Source organism: Ambystoma mexicanum, chromosome 12 (genome assembly GCF_040938575.1).
Source record: "Ambystoma mexicanum isolate Mex_15411 chromosome 12, UKY_AmexF1_1, whole genome shotgun sequence".
Taxonomy (NCBI): Eukaryota; Metazoa; Chordata; class Amphibia; order Caudata; family Ambystomatidae; genus Ambystoma; species Ambystoma mexicanum.
Window position 1 is genome coordinate 258,288,806 of NC_090936.1, and position 23,898 is coordinate 258,312,703.

The following is a 23,898-nucleotide window of genomic DNA, read 5'->3' on the forward strand; positions in this document are numbered from 1 at the left end:
CAATGGTTTTTAATGTGCCCCAGCATTTTTAAAAATAGGGCAAACTTTGCCCTAGTGTAATACAGTGCAAACATTACACTTGCACCGGTGCAACGTTTTTGTAATCTGTCCCAGGCGGTCAAATCCTAAAAATTAAAGTGGGGGGACTCATCACCAAATGCAATGGCATGTGACGTTGCCAGAAATTAGCATAGCAAGGTGAATAATCACATTTCATTAAATTGGCTTTGCATAACCACCCAAATTGAACAGGACAAATGGCATTTGAAATCAACACACACACACACAAAACGGAGAGGATATTTTCTTCTAATAGTTTTTTTGAAAATGTTAAAAGGTGTGCATGCTTTAAACTCCAAGAACCAACCAAAAGGTTTTCCCTGGGATTGCATTACCAAGATGGGACATTTCACCTTTAGTTTTTGGTTACATTTCATCAGGTTATATATAGTGCAGTGGTGTAGTGTCCCGCCTACAAATCTGCCACTGTGGTTTGATCCCTGAGGTCGGCTTTAATTCATAAATTCAAAGATGACATTCAATGTTTCTCATTTTAGCTGGGGGGTGGGGGGCTGAGTCCACCTTCTGAATAAAGTGAGTGGACTCTGTCCTCTCAGTGTACCCTCGACTTGAGCCCCGGATGATATGCCGATGTCTGGGCACTTGTACGCCCCACTTTTTTTCAAATGATCACTACAGAGCGCTTCTGATCAATTTTATACCACGTTCTGTAGGATTACAATAAGAACATCTCTTCCTATACGTGTGAACACATTTTCCAAACCCCCAGTTGTTCTCTTCTTGTAACTGTATACATTTTCCTAATACATATTTTCTCGTACGCTTTGCTGCGGTCATTTTCCCTTTTCATTTTCATTTTTTATTGTATTGTATTTATTGTTTTTATATAGCGCTTTAATCCAAAATCTTTTGCATAACAATGGCCTGCATTGTTTCAAATAATTATTTCGCAGTGACGCGTTCTGTGCAATTATGAACAATTATTGAGCCTGTGTAAATTCTCAGGCCTATTGTATTCGTAATGGTGTATTCGACTTGACTTTTACGGAAACGGTTAAAGGCGTACATTTTTTTTTCTAAACATAAGTTATGTAAATGTCTATTTTCATGTTTGTTGTGATAATGGTGCAACGTTTTCATTACATGGTTCTGAAATAAGGGAAGCAGGACCACTCTACACTTCAAATAGATGGATAAACACCTTTCCTGTTAACGCCATGAGCCTCGTTTTCATCATGTTGAAATTGTATTAAATTACACTTCATGATGAAAAAAAATATATATGGTTCTCTTGTAAGCCGTGCCTTTTTCCCAAATAGAAAAATACCAAGACGACAGAGGTATAATATTGGTGTCTAATTATTTGAAAATTTGACCAGTGCCAGTAATTATTCTTCATACTCCCATTGCAAGATATAGAAGTGATACAGTATTTACGCAGACCTAAAAAAATATATATATAAAGTGGCTTTTGCAAAATATCATTACATGTTCGAATAACTAGAGGACGTCAGTATAGGGCCTTCAGAATAATCAGCCAGGATTTGAAAATGTTGACCTTTGGAGCAGATGGTTTAATCAGTGCAATGTTCAATTGCACCTGTGAAAAGAATACGGTACAACGGTAGTATGCAATCTTGAGCATCCCAAATGTTTGGGACTACAACTACCTTTATCTCTGGCCTGCATAGACCTTAGTGAGTGATCATGGAAGTTGTAGTTCAAAATGTCTAGAGAGCCACAGGTTGCAGACCCCTATTATAACACATGCTATCCCTTCCGTTGTGTATCCTAGTGTACAGGACATTTTTATCATGAACAGAAATGTGCATGTTTTCATATTCGCTAGACCCTGCTTTTGAACGCATTTATTGCATGTCTGGAAATGCACAATCGATTTAACTGCTTTAACTATAAACGTGAGTTTCTTTTGAGCAGAAGAATATTTACGTGTGTTCTGACTGCAAACTAGTGGTTCTGTTGTGTTGATGTGTAGCTGTGAGAGGAGAGGATCACAGCACTGCTTTCCTTGCGTGCCACCTTTGGATGTAAACCTCTCATTACTGTTCCTTTCTCCTCATTTTGCTTTTTACTGCTGGATAAAGATGGTCTGTAACTTCAAAAGTGCATGCCTACTTCTAAGTCAGCATCATATTTACAGTCACACTTTGTATTGTTTGCACAATCGTTTGAGAATATATGCGTTTATTAATCATCATCGCTGTCTCTGACATTTTGCTCAGCAATCTTTTGAATTAAACCACCTTATGTATATTTTCAGGCAAATCCTTTCTGCGGCTATTTTGAAGTATTGCAATCAGCTGTCATGTTTGGTACAAAACCAGGTATGAATTTACAAAATGGTGGACAACCACACATTATAGAGACGTTTACAAGGCTCTATCATGGAGCGTGTTTAATTTATTGTGCTGAAACTGGGTATCAACAGAACTTGGTAATTCAGTGGGGAGGAGGGGAAAGGGACCAATGCACGTTTTATGTCATCACAATGCTTGGCAGTGGGGCAGGGCTGGAACTGTCATGTTGCCAATTGGTGAAGTATACATTGGCTAGCTCATGGATTCGACCTAGTAGCTCTACAAAAAAATATATTTATTTGAAACCACCGGTAAAAATAGCATATACAATAAGTAATTTGTTTTGAATGGCATTGTAGCACTGGCTTCACCCTGTGAATATAATTGACTATGTTTCAAGGCGCATGCATTTAGTGTCACAAATCATGAAAACGTAAATGCAGTCTATTAGTTGCTTTACTGGGCCTTAGGGTGGTATTTTCATAATGTGATCTGTCTTCTCCTTGATTGACAAACGTGGTTACCTTACCTCACACAACCACTGGCATGTGTGTCCAGGAACTAAGACAATTCCTTTCACTGATTTGTGGTGTTTCTTCTCGGCTATTGTATCCTCACAACTTAACAGGATTTTATTTTCCAGCATCCTATTGGTTTCATATTGATGCCAATATTTGGTCAGGCCAATAGTGACCATCCCTTTTGCTCCCTCAGCACCAATGCACATTGAAGGACATGGTTGGCTCTAGGCGTATCGATTAGTTTAGCAAATTCAGATGCTCATATCTTGATCAATTTAAAAAAGGACTCCATTTAATTTTTTGTTCAAACTTGTGAAACTGTGTTACTATCGGAAACTATGATTTCAGTTATGTTGCGTCCAATATTGTCATGAATATTGTATATTGTGTAGTATTTGTGGCAGTTGGTTCACTCAGATGTGACACACAGATCTAACACACCTATTTATACAATCCCACCACACGATTCAGGGAAAAAAACATACAGTGAGGTAGTCAAAATCGAAATGTTTTTCAAAGATGAGTTGTTATTTTCAGATAACCGGGTCTACGGCTTTATGCAGCATCCCACTACAATATGGTATGTACATACAATTATTTAAAACAAAATGACATTTTACCGTTTAAAAGTCCACAGCGGCAACCACTTTCAATCACAAAAATGTCCAAATAAGTCTGAAATATTCTAATAAACACGAAACATTCTTGCATTCTACCAAGCATTGTTTCTCTATGGACATTACTAACATTTCACATAAGGCAATGTGAAGGCATCATGAAGTAGAGACAGACAACTGAATAAAGTTTGGGCTATGAGCGTTTATTAAATCAAAATGAGGGTTGGAAAAAGGCCGTACTTGCCCTATGCTAAGGTGGAATTTCCCTACTTCAATGAAACTAATGATAGTCTCTGTCGGAAAGTCCAAAGCAAATGTTTGTGTCCAAAACTTATACTTGCCCTCACATCTAATTGTATGCAATGAGTAGGTATGTCAGCATCAGTATGATAAGTGCTCAAATAAAAGTTCAGAGCTTCTTACAGCTCTTAGTTGCAAAAGGGATGTTACCTTCCCCTAGGTTCAAGAGAGTTCATGTTATAAAAAAGAGGGGTTCCATTTCCCAAGCTTTCAAGTCTCTTAACTTTTCAAAACAACACAATTCCTTGGGAAACTTCGCGGCTCTTCTGGCTTGGTTACTTTTCACCAATTTCATAGAGTTCAGTTCCTTAATTTCATATCACACAAGTTTTCATTTATATTCAATCACTAGCTTGTGGGTGATTTAAGTGGCTTTCCCTTAGGTGGGTGTACTCGGTCTAGGCGCAAAGGTCAGACCACACGGTCCACCCATTACAGATCATGCAACAAACGCACCTCACTTGCTGCTTTTTCATAGGCACATTGCCACTGTTTTGGTTTCACAGTGGTGCTTGACTTATTTGCGTTTCAGATCCTCTTAATGCTTTTTTCACTGCTTGTTTTGCCACCATTCACTTGTTGCACTTTCACATATTTTCCTGGCTCTTGCCACTGCTTATACTCTCAAGTTACACAGTTCATTTTTTAAATTTTATTTATATTTGACTTAATTGTCTAAACAATTTTTACAAAATAAAACTTCCAACAATTATCCATCCCTGATAAACCATCCTTCATAAGCGCATTGCCGTTAAAAAGAAAAACAGAGCAGGGTTTCGGGGTTAGAGAGGTTCATGTTCAGACTCTTAAATCTATACTACTGGGTTAATGTTCCATCCAGTGTTCTATTTTCTTGACCTTCCAGGTTGATAAAAACGACGCCACTGGCAACCCACATTGTGTATCTTCTCCGCTGGTAAGAGCCATCCACCAATCGTCTTCAGATAAAGTAGAGTGTAAAACGTCCCGTGCACCCCCAAAATACACGTACCCCTCCCGCGGCAGCGAATACGCATGTAAAACTCCCCGCGCACCCCTCAGAATACATGTACCCCGCTCGGCGAAGGCCTATCGCATGTAAAACATCCTGCGCACCCCCGAAATACACGCACCCCGCTTGCACAAGGCCTATCGCGTGTGATACTTCATGCGCACCCCCAAAATAAATGCATGCACCCTATCCACCCTGGGCATGCCCCACAGGCGGCCCACGCCACAGGGGGGGTGCTTTTCGACACTATTTACCTGGTACGAGCGGGGAATGTGTATTCAGAGGGGTGGGCGGGGAGTTTTACACATGTTTTCGCTGCCGTGGGAGGGGTATGTGTATTTTGGGGGTGTGCGGGATGTTTTACACGCGATAGGCCTTGGCCGAGCGGGGTATGTGTATTCTGAGGGGTGCGCGGGGAGTTTTACACGTGTTTTCGCTGCCGCTGGAGGGGTATGTGTATTCTGGAGGTGCGCAGGAAGTTTTACATGTGATAGGCCTTGGCCGAGCAGGGTACGTGTATTCTGGTGGTGCGCGGGACGTTTTACACGCGATAGGCCTTGGCCGAGCGGGGTACGTGTATTCTGAGGGGTGTGCGGGGAGTTCCACATGCGATTTCGCTGGGTGAGCGGGGGAACGTGTATTCCTGGGGTGCCCCAATGCGAATTGCCAGTGTGTGTCCACCCAGGTGTGCCCTCTCCCCCCTCCCAAGGCCCTGCAGGCAGCCCACAACACAGGGGATTACCCTGCACCCCTGGCCATGCCCCGCAGGCAGCCCATCCACCCTTGGCCATGCCCCCCAGCCAGCCCACATGTCACCATGCACAAGTGAGCACCGACACATGTCCTCCTGCACCCCCACCCACCCAGCAGTGACAGGCACCTGCCAGCAGGCCCCGACTCATGTCCCTGTACCCCCACCCACCCAGCAGTGAACGTCACCTGCCAGCAGGCCCCGACTCATGTCCCTGCACCCCCACCCACCCAGCAGTGACAGGCACCTGCCAGCGGGCCCCGTCTCATGTCCTTGCACCCCCACTCACCCACCCAGTAGTGACAGGCACCTGCCAGCAGGCCCCGACTCATGTCCCTGCACCCCCACTCACCCACCAAGCAGTGACAGGCACCTGCCAGCAGGCCCCGACTCATGTCCCTGCACCCCCACCCACCCAGCAGTGACAGGCACCGGCCAGCAGGCCCTGACTCATGTCCCCCCACCCACTCACCCATCCAGCAGTGACAGGCACCTGCCAGCAGGCCCCGACTCATGTCCCTGCACCCCCACCCACCTAGCAGTGACAGGCACCTGCCAGCATGCCCCGACTCATGTCCCTGCACCCCCACCCACCCACCCACCCAGCAGTGACAGGCACCTGCCAGCAGGCCCCGACTCATGTCCCTGCACCCCCACCCACCCAGCAGTGACAGGCACCTGCCAGCAGGCCCCAACCCATGTCCCTGCACCCCCACCCACCCACCCAGCAGTGACAGGCATGTCCCTGCACCCCCACCCACCCAGCAGTGACAGGCACCTACCAGCAGGCCCCGACTCATGTCCCTGCACCCCCACCCACCCAGCAGTGACAGGCACCTGCCAGCAGGCCCCAACCCATGTCCCTGCACCCCACCCACCCAGCAGTGACAGGCACCTGCCAGCATGCCCTGACTCATGTCCCTGCACCCCCACCCACCCACCCAGCAGTGACAGGCACCTGCCAGCAGGCCCCGACTCATGTCCCTGCACCCCACCCACCCAGCAGTGACAGGTACCTGCCAGCAGGCCCCAACCCATGTCCCTGCACCCCCACCCACCCACCCAGCAGTGACAGGCACCTGCCAGCAGGCCCCAACCCATGTCCCTGCACCCCCACTCACCCACCCAGCAGTGACAGGCATGTCCCTGCATCCCCACCCACCCAGCAGTGACAGGCACCTACCAGCAAGCCCTGACTCATGTCCCTGCACCCCCACCCGCCCAGCAGTGACAGGCACTTGCCAGCAGGCCCCGACTCATGTGCCCCCAACACGTAATCACGATCCACAATCATGGGCCTTATGGCCACCCAAATCACACCCCACGCCACCCCATTTCAAACACACAACCAAGTATTACATCAACCCCACATTGAAATCCTCGTCACATGATACATCCCAAATGGCAAGTATGCACATCAACACATTTCCGTCACACACACACAATGGGTGCATGTGATTGAGAAAACACACATCGTGACATGCATGAAACAAAAGAAAGAATACCACACATTGAAGTATGAAATAAAAATGTATTAAACACAAAAGCAAGGGAATGAAATGAAACACACAATAATGGAAATAATTAAGAAAAAGCTGCATGTCCAAAATATAAAATAAAAATGTGTGAAAGCAGAATCCAAATCAATCCAAAAGCACATGGGTCCAAAGTGTCTGTCCGTCAAAACAAATCCAACGTTAAAAAATAAGACAAAACCATTGATCCATGAAAAAAAAAAATGAAATCCAATGTTGAACTATATACAAAGTACAAATCCAGGGTCCATGAGCCCAACCATTGAAAGGAAACCTACAAAAAACCCTACCTAATGAGCAACTATATACAAAAAGGTGGGGCATTGTCCAAGCACCCCAAAAGAAATAAAAACAGAAAGGAAACCTAACACTAATTAACTACATACAATGGCGGCGGGCAAGTCCTACGCTCACTCTGTTATGTCCCGGGCCAGGACATCATCGAACTCGATGTCGATGTCCCGGAGGCGGGCCTCTCCCCTGGCCCCGAGGTCTCGCAGGGATGCAGACATGGCCTGATCCAACTCCCTGCAAGTTGCCTCGAGGCACTCAGCCCACCTCAACGCCCTGCGCATGGAGAACTCCACCCTGACGATAGTGAGCCGTGCCTCTTCCGCCCGCCGCTGCTCCGCATCTATCCGCTGGCCCAACCGCTGCCACATGGAAGACACTCCCCTTCCAGGGTCCTCCTGCCCTCCGGCCGATACCTGCCCCTCTGATGTTGATGGCCCCGAGCCATCACCGCTCCCACCTTGAGCCTGCTGATGCTGTCCATGTGCCCTGCCCGATGATGACGGCAGATCCTCCATCTGCTGGTCTCCAGTTGGTGGGGTGTCCACCCCTGCTGGACCTCCGACTCCCGACTGTGGCAGGGATGTCATCTCCACCAAGCTGGCTGCGTTGTTCCGGCCAGGTCCACAGGGGGCCTTAGTTGAATCTGGTCCGGAAGACGGCAGGGAGAACCACTGGCGCATAGTCTCCACAGAGGAGGAGAGGGCCGCCAGAGTGCTCGACACATGTAGGAACCCTCCGACCAGGGCCCCTCCCAACTGTGCCACGTTGCCACGCAGCTCTTCGTGATGGCGTGCGTGGTCTCCCCAGGAAGCACGCACGTCATCCCGAATGTCAGGCGTGCGCAACGCGACACCAATCAGGACAGCCCCATATGGTCATAGGTCTCCTCGTCCGCAGGTAGTGGAGTGCCAGATGACGTGGGCCTCCCTCCTACCTGCGGATGGGCCTGGGACGGGGCACCCCTGCTGGTGCATGGTGGTGCAGTCACAGGGTCAGGGACAGTGACATGCACAGGCCCCTCAGCAGCGACCTGTGCTGCCTCCTGCCTCTGGCCCTGGACTGCACCACTTGCACCAGTGGTACCACCCCCACCAGGCCCCAAGTGCGGCTCAGTAGCGGCCTCCTCCTCTTTTGTGTAGACCACCAACCTGGATGTCTCTGCACCGTCTTCCGCCATCGCAAGCCCCTGTGGGGGCTCACCTGGCCCTTCCGCTGCAGCCATAGTGGCAGACGCGGTACCAGTCCCCTCACTCCCGGATGATGGTAATTCCTGTGAGGGTGGCTGGGCCTTGTGTCGCTGGCCGGTGGAGGCATCCCTGTCGCTTTGCTCCACAGCGCCGTCTCCGCCCTCTTCTTCACTCGACGCTGTGTAGAGGGAGACATAGAACACAAGCATCAGGGTACTGTACAAATGTCCCCTAGACAGGAAGCAATAGCACATGAGTGGCACTGTCAAACGTCACTTCCATCCTCTCCCTCCACCACACATGGGTCAATGCAGGCAACACACATGCAGAAACAGGCACGGCGCATGCAATCAACATTAGCATCCATGTACCAGGGCCTCTATTGACATAAATGTTGTCTTCAAACTCACATGCATCATGGGTCATACTGACTCCATGCACACACATCACCGGAGGCTCATGCATCTGGCCTCGTACACCACAGACACAGTGGATACAAGGATGACTAGACTGCATCAGTGAATCAACACATCGTCACGGACATGTGTCATGCATCCATGGCATTTCAAAGTCACACACACGCTGCTCAGACACACAGACATGTACACAATACATGTCCATGACAGCAGCACCCATCTCTCACACCCCATCCATGTCCAGGAACAGAGACAGGCATGCATTCATGTGTGCATTACGCATGCTACTCCCCATGTTGCATTGTAACACATGCACCATCCATGTGGTTCACGCATGACTGGTCTCACATGCAGCACCATGATGTCCCTGCACACACACATCCATACATGGCCTATGTCACAAATACAGGCAAGTAGATGACTACCAGCACACTGCTAAATGCCCTGTTTCACACAGCAATGCATGGACACTTACCACTGAACTCCAGGCGGCTCTGCCTCTGAAGGATCTGGACATGGAGCGCTCGGCTTATGCATTCCAGGACCCTCGTCTGGATGTTGGTCAGGCTGACCTGGCATCCCTCTGCATCCTCTGCCTTCAAGAGGCGCCGGGCCTTGCTGAGGGTCCTGGACCTGAAGTCCTCCCGGCACTTCCGGACGTGTTTGATGTCGCGAGTTGCCACCCCCTCCGCATTGATGGAAACCACTACGTCCTCCCAGATCCTCTCCCGTCCTTCCTTGTCGGCACGCAATGGTGTGAAGAGGGCATCATAATGCCCCAGAACTTGCTCCACCAGGATACCAACTTCCTTATCGCTGAAGCTGGTAGCCCTTTGCCTCTCTGGCTGGGGGTCGCCAGTGGTCACTGATGGTGTTTGCCCTGACATGGTGACCCCTAAGGCAGGTGTGGGTTGGCAACTGGGTCCTGGGGCTGGGCTGTGGAGCGATGGTATACCAGTCGGGAGTCTTCTGTTCCAGCAGGAGTGGACCCAGCAACTGGACCCCTGCAGATGGCTGACGTGCAGGCACCAAATAGCAGGGCACGGGGGCAGCAGGCAGGTAGGCAGGCAGCAGCAGATGGCAGGTGGGAGCGTGCTCGGGGTTCTGGGGACAGGAAAATGGCCTTCAGGGCAGGAGCGTGGTCTTCCGTGTGTTGTCGCGTGGCCAGCTTGATACAGAGTGACTTGGCATGTGAAAAAAGTGCACTTCAGCGCGTAATTCGAGGAAAGGCCCTTAGCGCGTAAGCGCGTCTGTTTCCCTCGTGACGGGTGCATAGTGATTCAGCACGTGAAAAAACAGCACGTACACGTGTCAATGCGTGTAATCCGAGTAAAGGGCCTAAACGCATAAGTGACATCACGCTCGCGGGTGTTTCCCTCAGCACGGTGTAAAGGTGAGCGGGCCAGCAGTTCACTGTACATGCCTTTTGTGGAGACCAACATGTGTGTTGCTACTTCGTGTTGTTTCGCGCACCATCACAACTCCACAGCGGATCAAGGACATATCTCTTCTTTTGGCGGAGGTATTGGCTATGCGTGTTTTTCATTATCACGCTAGTCTGACGGTGAGTCGTGCATGCTATTTTTCCCACTGCGGGTGCCCCTGTGTATCGCGCACCCGTTTTAGAGGTCATAGTAGCCTGCCTGTCCCACGCGTATGTGTTTTTCGTGTCCCTGGGTGCCACCGTATACAGCGGGAGGTTAATTACACACATGTGGGCTACCGGGGGTTGCGTGGACGGTTTTACTGCAGTTTTGGGGTGCCTGAGCGTTTCGTGACCTGTCACTTCATCACCGGGGTCACATAGAGCCTTGCAGGTGCAGGGGTGCTTTTAACATCTTGTATCCCAGCCCCTTCACCCCAATTGCCCAGGACAATTGTCGTGCACACCTCCCATTGGCACTACTACATCTGTGCTGGCACTACTCCATCTTTGCCATGGTTGGGAGGCCACGAAAGGTGAGGGCGCCTCAGCTGGGCATACTCCTCATGGCGGGTGTGGTCAGGGACGTGGCCGGGGTGACCAGGGAGTAGGGGGACTCCAGGCTGTCCAGGGTGGCTGCAGAGGGGGAAGAGGCAGGGGTGCACAACTTCGGCATGATGTTGTGCCACGTGTTGGTGCAGTCATGCCACCACCCCTGCGGCTCTGGGAGATGCAGTTCTTGCATCTGACACTGCCGCACATGTGACCCGGCAGTCCGTTTCATCGGCTGCCACGGGCCCAATGGTAGTGGTAGCTGCAGGTGCAGCTGTGGACACCACCACCCAGGCTCAGGGTCTGCCAGCGCAGGCTGCCTTGGCACTTGAAGAGTCCATGGAAGATTTCCAGCAGGTCAGGAGGAGCACCATAGGTGCACGCAGGGCTGCCCTGACCAAGGCAGGTGTCCCTGGGGCAGTAATGTCATCTGCTGTCCCATCCAGCCTGGTGTTGGCGAGTGCAGGGGCAGATGCAGCCAACAACAGCCCGGTTGTGAGTCTACCAACCAGGACAGTCGCGGTCAATGACCCTGCCACAGCGGATGTTGCTGCGCAGGGTCCATTCCAGGGCACCCAGCAGCCACTGACACAAGTCAGGCCTTTGATCGTCCTTCCACATGCCACTCCCTTGGTTCAATCCACCGGTGCCACTGGCCATACTGATCAGGGCGGCATTCGCCAGCCAGCGTCCGCACCGCCACCGAAAAGGAGGAAGGTTGCACCTGCAACACAGGCTGGGACCCCAGACACACCCACGGCCTCCTGAACATCAAGGAAGAAGCCTTTCTTTGCGCAGGAACTGGACGTCCTTGTGGACTATGTGCGGGAACACAGCCGTGACATGCTAGTGGGGCCGAATTGTCAAACTACGGCTGCCCATCGGAATACCCACTGGAAGCATGTTGTGGATAATGTGCGTGCATTCGGCCATGAGGTGCGCACTGCTGCCGAGTGCAAGAAGCGTTGGGTTGACCTCAAAAGATAGTGAGTAACATACACATGTTCTGCACTGCATCGACCCACTTCTGAGCCGTATAACACCCTTCTACATGCATGCTCACTGATGCAATGTCAAATTGACTTGGCATGCATGGCAGGTTCTCTTTTGTGTGTGACATGTCTGCTTCATGTGTTGGCTGTCTGTGTGATGTCTATGTGTGTGTGTGTTATGTGCTTCTAACATGTGTACTAATGTTTTTTTCTCTCCACTTTTCAGATGATGACGCAATGGAGCCAGAGGATGGTGTTGTCATGCCAGGCACAGGGTTGTTATCACAAGAGCAACCCGGCACAAGTGGGGGTTGTGGGGTGGTAGACCCCGAGAACCCACATGACCTACAGACCATCTTGTCTTTGGCTGGCAATGAGTCCAGCCCAGATGCCCACTCTGACGTCCATGTCGAGTTGGATGTGCATCAGGTCCATACGTCAGGGGTGAGTGATTCTGATGTGGACACTCCTCTGTCCGCGACACCTGCGCTGAGGGGCCAGACAGTGGTACGACCTCCGCCTGTGATGGATCGGGACACAGGGTCACCCAGCACACCTGGGCCATCACGTCGACGGGGGCATGTAGTCGTGCAGCCGCGGGCGGTGCCAACCCAACGAGGACGGCCGGTCCTTGTATCCCGCAGGTGTCAAGCCCAGCAACGCGGTGGCCGCGCGCCTCCAAGGTATACTGAATGGGAGCAAGACATGACTGCCAATTCAGAACGGCAGGGGGCAGCACTTGATAGCATCCCTGTGAGCATGGAACGTGTGGCCCAATCTGTGCTCCCCCTGCTAGGCAGGTGCTTCTCCAGCAGCAGGCGGCACGGTCCACGGCCCCCTCGCTCAAGCTGGGCATCGAGCCTCAGACAGGGCACAGCAGGCTGAAATGGTGTCTTTGCGTCAAGCAATTGCTGCTCACGCAGAGGCACACATGAAGGCCATGGAGGTTGAGTATGCTTCCCTCACATCCACTCTCGGTGTGCTCATGATGACCCAGAGGGAGCGGGCAGAGGAGAGATTTGCGCAGCTTGAGCATACCATCTCGGCTGAGCTACATGCTTGCCAGGAGGTGCATCAGTTGTCCAGCCAGGCCTTGCAGGAAGAACTCTGTGGTACACGTGTTACCTTGCAAGAGGAAGCACGCGTATCACAGGAGGTTCTGCATGCAGACCTACGTGTCATCGCCACACAGAACCAGGCTCACCCATCCGGCAGACTTGCTGCTGACGAGGGGCAAGCTGCGGCTAGGCGTGGTCAGGCTCCTGTGCCACATCCTCCTTTTCAGGATGAGCCAGATTCGGACGACGAGATATCTCCCACACAGGTCGGGCTGTGCAGGCGTTGAGCACATGGAGGTTTTTTTTTTTGGTCCCAACATCATCGCATGTCGATGTTGAGGTGCACCCTTTACCTTCCCCCTCCCCCCCCGGGTCGTATGTGGCCATTTTAGATTTTTGATTTTAGTTTAGTTAGTTAATATTGACTTTTTGATAGTTATTTTAATTAGGTTATGTAGGTTGTTCATTGTTAGTTTAATTAGTTAATATAGTTTAATATTGTTTGTCTATTGTGCATTCATGTGACGGTGTGGTGCTTTGTGGTGTTTGAAAGCATCCACTGTCTGTTCCAACTGGGCCCTTCAAGCGTGTCTCTTGTATGTGTTTGCAGCTTGGGGTCCTGACTCACATAGACCACTCCTGCTTCCCTTATCCATGGGCTTGCAAGGATGGTTTGGTGTTAAAAACATTTACACAAGGGCTTTGGACTTTCGTTATAACTGTGACCTGTCTGCTGCTGTACCACTTGTGTTAACATCCCTAGTGGGGATTTGTAGCGTTTTATCCACCCCATGTCTGTAATCAATTTGGGTGAGTACGTGGTTGATGTCTTCATTAATTGATGTGGATTGTGATGTATGTTATTTTCTTGCCTATATATGTGCTTGATGGCCTTCATGCTGTACACAGTAGCCTGCACCCTTGGCCTGTCAAAGTCACACTGATGGTGGGAGGAGTTTGGATGTAGGTCTGTAACCTGGCCCAGTGACAACCAGCACGAAGACGCACACACAGGGTACTTTCAAGCCTTAGTTATATCTTTTATGCCCTTTCTGCAGGAAAATGAGCCTCCACACTACCTTTGCCAGCAGACACAGGGACGAGTAATCCTGATGACCACGTTCGGTGGTGCAGACGTGCGCATGTGTGCGCAAGCAGAAGCACATGTCTTGTGCTCAGACGTTCAACAGAAGCACACGTGTTTCCAGGAGCTCCAGGCAAGGTGAGCAGCACAAGGGCCCACACCGCAGCCAACCTTCCACCAGGCCACTTGCACATGCATGCTAAGTAGCACCAGTGCTGGGGAGCTTTGCCAGGCATTGTTGGAGAAGCGCACAGTACAGCTGACATGCGTTGAGGGCCAAATGCAAAGTGGCTTTACAAGTTGTCAGGGGCACACGCAGGGGCAACCAAACATATCCTCAAGTACCCCCTGCTCCATTGAAGCAGAGTTAATAGGGCAGTAGCGTTCCTAGCCAGAAACTGATACAGCGGACAGGGACACCCTGCGAGGCACAGACTTGTGTGCAGTGCATATCATGTGCATGTGCAAATTGCCACCTGTACTACCTATTGAAATCCACGGCTGCCAGAACACAACTTGTACTGAAGTTGCACCTCGCTATACGCATGTCGCAGCTCACCCAGGGGCCATTGTATTATGTGTGATTCTTGACGCATTGGTTTCCATTTCCTGTGCGCCCACATGCACCTGCCTTACTGCATTGACAGTGTATGAACCATGAGGGGGCCAAGCTAACGTATGGGTACAAAGCAGCAAACAGGAGTGTTTGTTGGTGGAGGAGTCACTTACTTTGGTTCATGGATATTGTTGTGTGTGTGTGTGTTGTTAACCACATTCATATTAGTAACTCACGCTCTCTTTGCAGCATGGAAGTGCTCCTGTTACCAGACCTGAGAGTGCGCAGGCAGGAGGCGAGCACTCACCCCAGAGATAAGTCTCTCTTTGGCTTGCATTTGACTCATTTTGTACAATGTGCATGATGAACATGTTTTCTCAGATTGAGTATGTGCTATTGTGAATAGTAGTTTTTTGTATTTTGACTTCTTTCCCTTGCAAATCCGACTCCCCTCTCCTGCCCCTCTTTCAGGTTATCCTGCATACCAATGCCTGTCCAAACAACATATCCCTGACCCTCCTTCTCCGCCGGGGTCTCAGAGGCCTGTGTAAGTTTGACCTTGCAGGTGCCCAGACCACGGCGGGGGTGGTTGGTTTGTGTCACTCCTGCGCCTGGACACCAGAGCTGTGACACTGCCCATCAGTTGTTGCATCCTCATTGTATGTTATGTACCGTAAATGGTACCCATCCTGTAGGACCATTGTTCAACTGTGCTACCTTGGTTGTTCTATCATTGTGCTTGTACATGTGCTTTGACATTTCCTGCTACTTCAAGTCATCTACTGGAGACTCTTCCTGGGTTTGTTGGTGCCTACAGGCTTTTTCCCTGGTTTGTGGATTTGGCTACTTGAGAGTTCTCTGCGATTTGGTATTTCTACCACTCAAGGTGGCCTCTGAGGGGGCTGGACCCTATTTACACGCAAGCTGGAACATGGAGACCAAGGGGTAGGGTGATCCTGTAGCCAGGTAGACTTGAAGGAAGAAGGCTACATACCCCAGACACAGTTGTTACAAAGGTCACGGTGATGTGTAAATGAGGGAGGGCCTTTTGTTGTTGGACAGTTGGCTTGGGCTACAGTGTTTTGGACACTATGACATTGTAATTGTGGGGTACTATGTACATGATGTGTTGTGCTGGTCAATGCCTGTTTCTGTGTTGCCTTTACTTTTCAGGTGTCATGGGATTGGTGTGGTTTTACATGCTGGGGTGTTCACATGGGCAATGTTCACATGTGATGTGTACAGGACACTGAGGGTCACTTTATTTCACATGTATATATTGAGTGCATGTCCCTAATGACACACACAGTTGCACAATGATCCACCACACGTACACCACCCTTCCATGGCCACAGGTGCACACAGATTGCATTCTTGGGCCTGCTGTGTCCCTGCAGCACATGATCTATTACCATTTGGGTATCCTGTACATGCGTCATTTGGTTATTGATTTGATTTGTCATTTTCATGTGATGCTCAAGCTGTATCTGCAACACAATGGCTGCTCAATGTGCTGTGTGCTGAGCAGTATGTTGCAGGAGACACACACAGCACACGGGTTCGGGAGTAGGGATTTTGCCATGCCCAATGTGCATGTGAACAGGCATTCAGTGTTGTGTTCATGCTACGACTGGTGGAAAGCATTTGTGCCTGACTTTGTATGTGTGGGAGGTTGTTGGTCAGTCATTTCATCTGATTCCATGTCAGGCATCATTGTCTCATGGCAGTTTTCATTTATGACATGTCACTTCGTATCTTATTGATCATGTGTTGGCCTTTTGCTATTGCATGCCATGTCATGGTGTGGCAGACAAGGGTGATGTGGGTTGGGAGGGTTTGGGTGACATACCAGGGATTGTGATGGCCTGTTTTGCAGGGGTGGGGGGTGATATCCACCTTGCATGTGTTCCATTTGGTCACACAGGATTGTTTATGTTTAAGTAGCTAGGGATGCACACAATGTAGCACTTCCATGACAATATTCTCAGGGTGGTGAGGTTGTGACAGTTGACTGTCTCTTTGTCATCAGCGATTGTCACCTGGTATGTGCCAGGCCTCTGTGCACTCCGCAGGGGTGGGAGTTTAGGTGAAAAATGTGGGCACAAGCTGGGTCCGGGCTGCCACGCCACGGGCCCTTTCCCCTCCCATGGGCAGCGCCTGTGCCTGTGGTTGGGGATGTGGGAGCACCACCATGTCCCCGGTACGTCCCGCCGTGTTGCAACATTGTGCAGGACACATGCTGCCACAATGATCCTGCACACTACTAGGGGTGCATATGGTAGCTGGCCGCCAGAGGGGTGAAGGGAGCGGAAGCGTGACTTGAGCACTCCGAATGTGCGCTCCACTATGCCCCTGGTTGCAATATGGGCAGTGTTGTATCTTACCTCGGGTGGTGTGGTGGGGTTCCGATTGGCGTCATCATGTGAGGGTAGGCACTGTCCTCTGGGGAGGTGATAATGGTTGTGATTATTGGGGTTTGTGTATTTGGCTGTGTGTGATATGCATGCATGTGCACAGGCATTTGTACTCACCTAGGAGCTATGTGTCGCCATGCTGCCCAGCTTCCAGGGCCCGGCTCAGGGCGGACATTCTGTATATGAAACTGTCATGGGTAGAGCCAGGGTAGTTTCCATAGACAGAGGTGATGATTCACTTTGCATCACATACGACCTGCACATTGATGGAATGCCAGTGCTTGCAGTTTTGATAGATGTGCTCAGTGGCCCTAGGTGGACGTAGGGCCACATGGGTGCAATCTATGGCACCAAGCACTTCGGGGAAGTGTGCCACCCTGTAAAAATCCTGAACTACGGCCTGCCTTTCTGCGGGTGTTCTGCCCCCCCCCCCACTATGGCAGTTGTCTGCTGAAATGACCCAGTGACCAAAAAATGCAGGGCATTGAGCACCTTCTCCAAGGGGCTCAATGCTTGGGAGCACAGGGTGGGTGATGTAAGGTTATCTTCCCACTCCCTGACCAGGTCTAGGATGATACAGGGTGGAAACCTATACCTGCCATAGGCCTGGTCGTCAGGCATCCCAAAAAGGCTAGTCCGGGGAAAAGAAATGCGGGCCCTGGCTATTCTCCTCCTCCTGGGGTGTCCCACGATCAGTGCTGCGACAAATGGGGTATTCATCGTAGCTGGATATACGTGTTTGCACTGTTCGAGTCCTGGGGTTTTGCTCCCACTTGTATCCCTGTCCCCTATCCTAGGAACGTCCTCTTATAAGATTCCATATGGTAACTCAGCAGAGCCCCAGTGGCTAGGGTTTCTCCGTTCATTTGCTTTCTTCTCCTCTTTAAGCTGCTCTTGGTTCCCATGATCTGACTGCGACTCGCCCATTCTCATTGCAGTGTCTGACGTCCACTTACTTCCTCCAGCAGCCTTTCTGTTCTCTTCTGCTTTACAGCTTTTCTAGCATTCATTGACAATGACCACTTCCTGAGAGTTTGATGGGAATTTTTCTTTTGGCTGTGGTCATGGGCCGGGAACTTGAATGTCAGGAAAAACACTCCCTGCATGGTGTTTCACCATACTCTATGGAGGTAAACTTATCACACATTTTTTTATCTGTTTTACATCTTCCTTTCTCCCCAATTTTATCACAACTTACTCCAAGAAACAAAGCTATTTATCGACCTACGAGACAACTTAATTGTTGGTGGATGTTTCACGATCCAACTATTATCATTTTAAATGACAATATGTTTTCAATATCACACTGTAGTTTTCAAGACGGCACCAAGATGCGGGTACTTAATTTTTCATTTTTGTTTATTGAGCTTTGGTTTAAAAATAAATCTTTCACAAATAACAAGCACATACCGATCATTATATAAAGCCACAGAAACAGCAATTATGAACCGTTCATTCATCAATCAAAACATACATTGCCATTAATTCAGGTCCAACATTTTTAAAAAAAACCTTAAGGTCCTTCTTATTTGGGAGGCAGATTTCCCCAGAAAGCAACAACCTCAAAAGTAGTCAGGGGCTATGGTATTCATATTCAACATGTATTCCCTCCCCCCAGACCCCGAAGACTTAGGTTTCAACCACAAAGGACACTACACAAACAAGTGTTTTAGGGACTCCATTGCAGTAGATAGCTTACAGAAGTGACAAGGACAAGATAAATCTGTTTTATTTGTAACATCTTATTTCCCCAGTTATAAGTACATTAAATCGGAACCTCATGAATAAATAGTTTTACATGTCCCACAGATTCTGATATTTATATTTTGAGAGGGCATTGAAAGTGTCTATCCAGTCAGAATCTCCACTTAACCAGGCTCGTGTCCTCAACTAGTTTGGTTCTTCCAATAACCCATTGCACCTCTATACCCAGTTCATCTACTTCTCAATAATAATCTTAAATTACAGAACAGGAATCAATATTTTCCTCAATAGTCACCGCACATTCAGCACCAATATACTGTTTAACGACAGGAGACCCAGTTTGAAGCGAACAGCCACCAGTGGAACACAATTTGGGAGGTGTATGTTATGTTATTAATGTTATTAAAACTTATCAAACACACGTTCACCCCAAGGCATCATGGCACTCCCCCAACAGATAAAGAAACAGAAGAGCTGCAGCAGTTTATAACTAAAAAAAGAAAGGTTTTCAGAGCCAGGCAGAAGGGCAAATGATTGGAAGTAGCCCGCAAGGACAAAGGGGTACAGTAGAAATGTACACCATAATCTTGATTCCAACGTGTTCATGACCTGCCATTCAAATGACAGCTTGGACTCCAAACCGTAGTTTACCTTTGGAACCACTTTCATTTTATACAATTTCAGAATGGGCATAATGGGCATAATTATTTATTAATTCTATTCATTTTCAGTATGAAATTATCAGCCTTTACTTGTAGCAATGCCAGAATGGCTTCCTTCTTTTTCTTAAAAAAGGTATGCCATTAATAAACAAAGTGGGTTTGAAACCCTTATTGTACACATTTTCCACCGTATCTCTAGAAAATCACATTCTTAGTTTGAGCCTTGTTTATCAAATCCTTCTCTGTGGCATACATATGCACTGCTTCTAACATCCTCTGCAACCCCATTTGAGTGTGATCCATGATGACAATATCCTCGGCTTGGGCAAGCCATTTAAGGTGAGCTGCACCCAAACGGGGGGACTTAAATAGGCAGGGTGCCAATGCACACCCCTGCCTAAGACCCCCTCTTTGTGGGTATTTTCACTGCCAGGTTTGCTCCCATATCGAGACGTACCCCAATACAAGTACTGTGTGTAGGTACACTAATATACTTAAGCAAGGGGGTAAATTCAATTTTGACAATTTTATTGACAGCCGGTCACAGTTTACTATATTAAAAGCTGAAGAGAAGGCAAAGGTTAAATAGATACTCATGAGCTGGCCCAATACTGCAGAATGTTAAGTATTGTAGCATTAATGGTGGTTCCCACCATTTTCCGAAATCCAGATTGACATTTCCCAATGTTTCAAATCTGAATTGTCAGCGTTCAAACTCTCTGTTACTCAAGCTTTTCCGAGCCAGGCGGAAGGGCAAATGATCGGAAGTAGCCCGCAAGGACAGGGAGTGACAGTAGAAATGTACGTCGTAATCTTGATTCCAGTGTATAGTATTTGGGCTAATAGAGTAACAGAGTAACAGAGTACTAAAAGAGTAATAATGTGGTTGTTTAAAAGAAAATGAAGTGGGGAATGAGTGGCTGAGAAGAGGGGAAACAGTACATCTTACAGGGTGCTGTCTGCAAATGTACAGACAGGGATCCAGTAGTAACCAAATGTTAGAAAGGGAGAGGATTTCCGTAAAGATCCTAAGCAAGTCAATAGCCAAATTCAAGCTGAAAGTGTCCTTCATCTATTGGCTCTTGAACTCCCAGTTGACAAGTAGAATGAGTCTGTACCCACAACACAGAGAGTACGACACACAGGAAGTCGGCAGAAATGCTTCGAATTAACGTGATTCATGCATTGTGTGCTTTGCCATAATTAACCTGTTCTGGTGAACACAATGATTTAAAAACCTAGCATGAAACACTGTTACGCTCACCTGGCTCCCACAGGGGCGTCGATCTGAACTGGACAGCTGCGGTCTCCACCAATGTGATGCGTAGTGCCGAGATGACGGACTGGACTGGCCCACCTAGCTTCTTTTTCTTGGCCCGTAGGAATATTCTTCTGCAAATGGAGAAAGGGGATTAACCACCCGTGGAGTTGAGCGTCAACCCCCCCACTCCCGCTGTTCTCCCCACTGATCACCTTGACGTCCCCTCTTATAGTCTCACCTGATGGTTTGGAAAGATGAGCTCTCCATCCTGCATTGAGCGCAGGGGCGCGTAGATAACCAGTTGCTTCACTGGCTCGAAGGAATTGGTGAGTTCCAGAACAATATTGTCTCAGAGATTCCTGGCAAGACGCCGTAAGTATGCAGTTCGTAAGAGTTCAAATGTCTGACTTTCACTCTTGTCCGATTCCTTGCAGGTTGCAGCTTGACCCTAGTGAAGAGTTCCTCGTGGCAACCGGTAATATTCAGTTAAGGATTTGTATTATCCAACGCAGTTCGATGAAATAATGTCAATATGTAACCTGTTGCTTTCTCCCTTATTCAGGCGCTGAGAGAAAGTATGAAGTCTCAGGGAATAATGCCTCCGGCGGTAAAATCAGGTAAGTCTATTGCGGTGAGGAGGTTTCCCCTTGTTTGTCCCTTGGTTTCACCTTGCTGTCCTTTTGTTTCCCCTTAGGGGCTGGGGTTCGGCGAAGATGCAGTGGAAGCTGCGCCGACCCGTGAAGACATATAGTACCCCCGGTGGTAAAATCAGGTAAGTCTATGGGGTAAATAATATTGCCTCTGTGTATTCCCTTGGCTCACCTTGCTGTTCTTGTCTTCCCCTTAGGTGCCGGAGTGTGGCGGGAACATGCAGGAGGATTCGGTGGAATGTGAAGATGCTGCAAAGGCCGGTGAGTTCAGCGCGGCGCTGCAGCAGGTGAGGCGACGCGCATAAAATAACTTCTTTCTTCCAGCTCAAAGGCACGATGGATCGGGAATTCAGGTAAGGATCAGAGGTATTGCTCTTGTTCTAACCTTTTTTCCTTCTTTCTCTCTTTTTCTAGGAGCTCCAGACTCGAGGTGGGCGTGGCAGAACACTGGATGCAGACTTGCAGGCACGGTGTGCGTTATGCTGCTGGATGCAGAATAACGCGAAGAGTGTGCTGCTCTTTGGGCATTGTTTAAATAGCCTCCGAAGTAGTCCAGGGTAAGTATTCCTCCCCAGCCCCACCCGAGTAAAAAAATAGTCCCTAGGTAAAGTAGTCCCTTCCAAGCATATTTTGGCTTGGAGCTCTTGCAGCATGGTCTGCATCAGGTAAATTTACAGCATGGTCTGCATCAGGTAAGTTTTAATCTATGAGCCTGGCGCCTATGGCACCAGGACTGACTCTCATATGAGCCTGGCGCCATAGACGCCAGGACTGCACCCAAATAGCCCCTAGCAGGGGTTGTTGGGCTTGCTTGGGATAACTTGATGCCTGCTTCCGGAGTTGCTGGACTTGGTCTGGGTCCCCAGGGGTAGGCAATATTGACAAACACTTACTGCATAGCAGTTACCATTAAAATAGACAAAATACCTATTGTTGCATTGCATTTTCCATGAAAATAGATAAGGGACAAATCGTATCATTGTTCAAAAGGTACATAAACAATTTAAAAGACAGACTAATGAAAACAGTAGAAATATATCAAAATGTTCCGCATTGTGAATGTCATTACAATCAAAATACTACCGAAATGCCACAAAAAGTACACTATGTTGGTAAAAAGCTGCAAACTTTGCAAAAAAAGTAGACCCAATAAACCATGACAACCATAAAGATATGTCGCTAAGTACATTAATAACATAGTGGCATAAATACTGTAGACTAAATACCCACACATGATTGAAATAGCATCATAACTGGTAAAAATGTATAATGAACCTAAATATACTGAGGATTAAAGATATCAATACATCACAACACAAAAAAGTGTAATGTGTCCAAAAAATCCAAACCATCACATTGTAATAAAACATATGTATAGTTATTGTAGTTATGCAAAACTGAAGAACTAATAATGGCCTAAAAAAGTACCAAAACATCTCAATCTAAAAGTAACAGAAGCAAACTTCAAGGCAGTACCGGACTGATAGGGAGCCACTCCTAACATGGCCTAATATTTTTTCTCTAGGTAGACCCAAATTACTCAAAACACAGACAGGAAAAATGGAAACATGTGGTCCTAATTAACAATGATAAATTATTTGCATTACATGTTCTACATTAAAGCCTTCTTCCACATTCCATAAATAAAGAATCCATCTTGCTTCTTGTTTAAGTAACACAAGTTCTCTATTCCTTCCTATTTTGGTGAGGTGGTATGTGTTGGATCCTAACAAATTGGATACCATGTAATAATGTCCCCATACATAATGTTGCTGGGAAAAGCCATTGGCGACATTATATATGGTGATAATATGTTTGCGGATGGTTTGCGGGGGATTTGGATGCAGGGATGTCCCTTGCTCCTCTTGTAAAAAAAAAATGTAAAAATAAAAATCGGGGGATGCAGGGGTGTCCCCCGCATGTTCAATATAATAATGTCTCTGCAAAAAACGGTGACATTTTTGTCAGGAGACATTTTTGCGGCGACATTATTACATGGAACCAATACATTTTACTTTATTTTATTTGTTTTATTGTTTATAGCCAAACCAAACGCGAGAGCAGCAGAGGGCTTCACAGGATGTGGGTAGCCAGCATTTGGGCTGGCATCTTTTAACAGTAGCACAGTACTGTGAGTTGCTGTCTTTGTATCAATATGTGTGTCCACTGGGATTAGTCCTTGGTCAGGTATTGCTGAAAATGCCACGTGTTAAGAGATTTGTCCCTGTACTATCGTATTTAGATTATAATGCATTGCTATTGGTGAACGGAAAAACTTTTTCATAGTGACATACATATGTTCTAAAATTCTTGTTTTTAATGTTCTATCATGGTCCCCAAATGTATCTTGGAGCCCGGGCATAGCACATGTGTGGTTTGGTAATTGATGAAGGACTTAATGTTATGTTATGGTATAATTCATACAAATCTGTCATTGTGTTGATCCCATGAATGCACATGTTAATTTTTGTATTTAACCTCACTCCTGAAATGATATACTGTGTAATAGTCTACCCTTGTCTTATGACATGTCTAGGTAGATGTGTATGTTGTGGTAGGGTAGAATGGGTGTTGGGGTTGGGGCTAGAGGG

At 48.1% G+C, this 23,898-nt stretch overlaps 1 protein-coding gene across 1 annotated transcript in view; it reads left to right on the plus strand.

Moving 5' to 3' along the window:
* Positions 1–23,898, plus strand: part of PIK3C2G (phosphatidylinositol-4-phosphate 3-kinase catalytic subunit type 2 gamma) — a 3,221,975-nt gene that overhangs the window by 625,161 nt on the left and 2,572,916 nt on the right. Inside the window, exon 8 of the mRNA XM_069628394.1 lies at positions 2,303–2,366. Coding sequence (XP_069484495.1) covers positions 2,303–2,366 — 64 coding nt within the window. The remainder of the gene's footprint in view (positions 1–2,302; positions 2,367–23,898) is intronic.